The 4,757-nt window shown below is 44.0% G+C and overlaps 1 protein-coding gene across 1 annotated transcript; it reads left to right on the forward strand.

The window, feature by feature from the left end:
- The first annotated feature begins 345 nt into the window (after positions 1-345).
- Positions 346-4,757, forward strand: LOC114434897 (somatostatin-like receptor F_48D10.1). Its single transcript, XM_028404353.1, has 5 exons — positions 346-924; positions 1,573-1,713; positions 1,857-2,129; positions 3,424-3,570; positions 4,521-4,757. The coding sequence occupies exons 1-5, from the start codon at positions 346-348 to the stop codon at positions 4,755-4,757; spliced, it is 1,377 nt and encodes a 458-aa protein (XP_028260154.1).

Consider the following 4,757-nt stretch of genomic DNA (forward strand, 5'->3'; position numbering starts at 1 on the left):
CGCCGCAGGAGAACTGACAAGGATAATATCAGCCAAACTTGTGTGATTGTGAAGCCAAACTACAGACACGACTCCACCTGAAGTTATTGGCATCAGATGCCGGGTTGTCTCTTGGCGCACGGTCGATCACAAAGCTTCTCCAAAGTGCCAGCTGTGGTCAGAGGGTTCGACTGTTGTGAGTCTCTCACTCTCTCTCTCTTACACACACACACTTGAATCGTTTTGTGTTGGCTGTCGATTCACCTTTTTGTTATTATTATTATTTAAAACCTAACGGGAAAAGTTAGACGGTGAGTCAGTAAAGACTTTGCTCTGAATCAGGGACATCCAAACCGCGTGCGTAAAATGGAGCCACAAGACCAGAACCAGTGGTACGCCCTTTTACCTGACCTCAACTCCACTCCAGCTGCTCTCTCACCTTTCCTCTTCTCCTACCCTCGTCTCTTCAACATTTCCTCCAACGTGTCTACTCAGAGTGTACCCTTTGAAGCCAGCAGTACTCTGATGACAGCAGTCATCTATCTTACGGTCTTCGTGGTGGGTCTGGTCGGCAACACTCTTGCCATCTATGTGGTGCTGCGCTATGCCAAAATGAAGACAGTCACCAACATCTACATCCTGAACCTGGCCGTGGCCGATGAGCTCTACATCATCGGGCTCCCTTTCCTCACCACCCAGAACGTGCTCTCCTATTGGCCCTTTGGCTCCTTCCTGTGCCGCGTGGTCATGACAGCAGACTCCATGAACCAGTTCACGTCTATCTTCTGTCTCACCGTCATGTCCATCGATCGTTATCTGGCTGTGGTGCATCCAATCCGCAGCACCAAGTGGAGACACCCCCGCGTGGCCAAAGTGGTGAGCGCAGCAGTGTGGGCCGTGTCTTTTGTGGTGGTCCTGCCGGTGGTCATCTTCTCAGATGTGCAGGTATGTGTAGTTCAGTCCTGTTGCAGGCAAAACTTAGACAGTTACTCCAAACACAGCGCCCCCTGCAGGTCCTTCTTCAACGAGACATTAAAGACCAGTCCATTTTAAACAATACACAAAATGTATAAAAGGAGTTGGGGGGGGGGCTATCTACAGGTGAGAGGTGGGTTATACCCTGGACAGGTCACCAGTCCATCACAGGGCACCTTTGAAATTTAAACTTTGTGATCTCTCCACCTCTTTTACAATTTATGCTACCAACATGGCCAGATTATAATTATTTAACCTTATGCCAAATTTTACTAAAAGTTATATTAAAATGTTTTTTTATAACCAGCATGTTTTGGTTCATCCCCTTAGGACACCTTCAACCCCTGAGGCTGAAGAGAGAACGCTAATCCTAAATCTGGCACCAAGTTAATCCCATAGACAAAAAAAATAGATAGACTAAATATAGACTAAAAATAACCAAAATTACAGCAGAAATAAACCCACAGCTTGTTTTTGGTGTGCATAATTAAAGGCCCAACAGTGTTGAAGGACAGGTGCATCGCAGGTAGCAAGCAGCTTGTTTACTGACTGCATTAAGACTGATTATGGCAATGAGAGTAGTGTTTTTGTTTTATATTTGAATTATTCATTTTGCAGGACAGATTCAACTCCTGCAACATGATCTGGCCTGAGCCAAAGGATGTGTGGTCAACAGCCTTCATACTCTACACTGCCACAGTGGGCTTCTTTGGACCCCTGCTCATCATTTGTCTCTGTTACCTACTCATAGTCATCAAGGTAGGTGTATGATGGTGATTAAAAAAGGCTCGTGTATGAATTCATAGAGTAGTCCCAATCAACATTTCCTCATAAGTTTCCATCCCTATCAGTCATTTGTTTATCCTCTTCATCTTCATCCTTATTAAAACATCTTCTTGCAGGTGAAGTCCTCGGGTGCGCGGGCTGGCTTCACTAAACGCCGACGTTCAGAGCGAAAGGTGACGTGGATGGTGGTGGTGATCGTGGTGGTGTTTGTACTCTGCTGGCTCCCATTCTTCATCATCAACATGGTCAACCTGGTGGTCATCATCCCTGAGTCCAGCACCACTGCTGGCATCTACTTCTTTGCTGTGATTCTGTCCTACGCCAACTCCTGTGCCAACCCGCTGCTCTATGGCTTCCTGTCAGACAACTTCAAGCAGAGTTTTAAAAAAGTAAGCTGGATGAGTTCAGGCTGGACCAATGAGGCTTTGAGAAACCTCTCTAACTCTAATTGGCTTGCTAGCTGAGGGTTAGATGATTGATTTACACTCACGTCTGCCCGGTCAATATGGAGAAGCTGCCAGGGGATGGTAAGTTTATGTTTTGTATAAAGACGGACAGACGAGAACCATTACTGCTGTTAATTAGCTTTTAATTAGCTTTTTACATAGCATTTGTTTGATCCATACAAAAACTGTTAAGACAGGTTAAGCAGGGGATTATGTGCTGGATTATTGCTTAGCTGTGAGCAGTGATTTCTTGAAATGTAATCAACAGTTTAAAGGTAAAAAGTTTGAGCCCTTTTTTTCTTAAGTGAATGCGATAATAGACTATATCTTTTTTTTATATATATCTTTTTCCCACCTCTTAAGTAATATTTGCACATTATAGTTCTCAGCCTTCACCTTTGGAACAGGCTCATTACATTTCTCTGCTTTGTTGATGATCAATACCTGTTCAGTGATGAAAACTATATGACAAAGTGAAAGATGTATTTTCAAGGTTTTGCATGCAAGGCTGTCAGTTGGGTTTATTTGTTCGCTCAAAGGGCTTTTGTCCAAAGGGTGGTTATTTCATCTCATTGCTGAGAGAGACATTATACATTATACATTACTGAGTTTATTTTTTTGAACCCCTTGAACCCCACTGGTGGGAAACATCAATCATTTATCTGCAGCAGTCAAGCTCACATTTTTTCAGCAGATTCAGTTCTAATTAGTGTGCTCATGACAAGCATTGGCATGCTATCAGTATTGCTTTTGTTTATTAGTGTGCCACTACAAGCACTGGAATACTGCAGTGGCCCCAAAGACAGGCTGAATCCTTTGATCAGGGTCCTGGCAATGTTCAGGTGTGAGGTACAACCCGATTTATGAACAGAATGTGACATTTTATTACAACCCCTTTTGTGCAAGTCTCACAAAAACTATTGGAAAAAAAACTATATAAAGCTATAGCTGATCTGCAGGCCTGCTTTATATTTAAAAACAAATATTCAATCTTCTCTCTCAATAGTACTTTCACTGGTTGTTAAATGATGTATGAGTATAATCTGTGGCCTTCACCATAATGATATTTAGATTTATTCAATATTTATTCAGTTGACTTTGAGAAGTTTTGGAACTTGAAAGTGCAAGTGAAAGTGTAGTCGGAACATAATGATGTAGAAGAAATGTAACTTGTGCTGTGGCTTCAAAGCCTTGACAGAAAATTCAAGTGTGTGTGTGTGCTATTGTGGTTTTGCAGGTGCTGTGCATGAGGATTATGAAGTGCACTGCCAATGGTGTGGATGATGGTGACCCCAGTGCCCCGCGCAGCGAGAAAACAACAGCGAACGACTGTGTTCTCCTGTCCTCACGGAACCAGGTGTACCACGACCCCCAGAGCAGCCAGGTGATATGAGTGTGGGTTTGTGTGGAAGCGCTTGTTGCTTGAAACATATTAAATAAAAAGACGAGGAAGCAGTGTGCCACTAATTCACATGGGAGGCACGTATTGTTTTTTGATTCCCTAATATTTTAAGGACAGCTGAGATGTGCTGGGCTAATATGCACAGATGCAGAGACACCACAGCTTATTACATCAGCAGCAGTGTGTCACTGATTCACTGTGAATCAGCCAGCAGGTGTTTGTGTGAGCGTGTGTCTTTGTGAGAGCAGCTAATTGAAGGCTGATGGTGAATTAATGCCTCAGTGGAGGCAATGATTAGAAAGATTCTAAATGCTTGAGGGAAGGTTTGTGACACAGGGAAGATGAAGGGAATCAGGAAGAGATAAGGCTCGATCTGTGGGGCTTCGTTGTGTCCAATTAGATCACCTGTGAGGCGCATTAGACTGACGGGGTGGCACTGATGAAACTCCATCAGCTGGCTCAAGGTTCTCACAGCTACAGCTTCTTCCATAAGGCGCAGAGTTAGAGTCCAAGTGCTCAATTATTGATGTGTGGATTTGTGCTAAATCTCAGAGCAAGCATCATGTCTTTTATAATTTTCCTTGCCAGGCTTACTAAGAGTCAAAAAATGGCTGAGAAATCAGATGAGGAGCAACGTCCCAAAGCAGCCTTTACAGACTATTTTTATGTTTTTGTTAAAAGTAAAAGGAGATGCCTTCCTTAATGCAAAATCAATAGACTGAAATGAGTTCCTATTGTGTTTGTGCATCGCTTACATGCACTCTTTGACTTGATTTTGGAGCCACCCTCAAGTGGCCATTTTGAGGAACTACGTACATGAAGGCTAATTTAAAGCTTGATTAAGGCTTTTGCTTTGCACCCATGCAAACCCTTTGCCATAGCCTGCACAAGCCGCTGACTTTATTTCCCCTCTTTCTTCTCCTTTTTCGAAGATCTCTCCTCACCCCCAGGGCTCGCCCACCTCTCACACAGCAGCAGCAGACCTGCACCGCTCCACCCCGACATGCCAACTTAACTCAAATTGCCCAGAAACCTTGCCTACTACTACCACGGTAACCTCTGCTCCAGCCTCTATGATAACCTATGTAATCACTGCAGCAGAACCTCCCACCATCACCGCCTTGACTACCCCCTCCAGCTCTGCCTCCGTAGCTCCACAGGAACAGTAA

The sequence above is a fragment of the Parambassis ranga genome, chromosome 1 (genome assembly GCF_900634625.1).
Source record: "Parambassis ranga chromosome 1, fParRan2.1, whole genome shotgun sequence".
In the NCBI taxonomy this organism is placed as follows: Eukaryota; Metazoa; Chordata; class Actinopteri; family Ambassidae; genus Parambassis; species Parambassis ranga.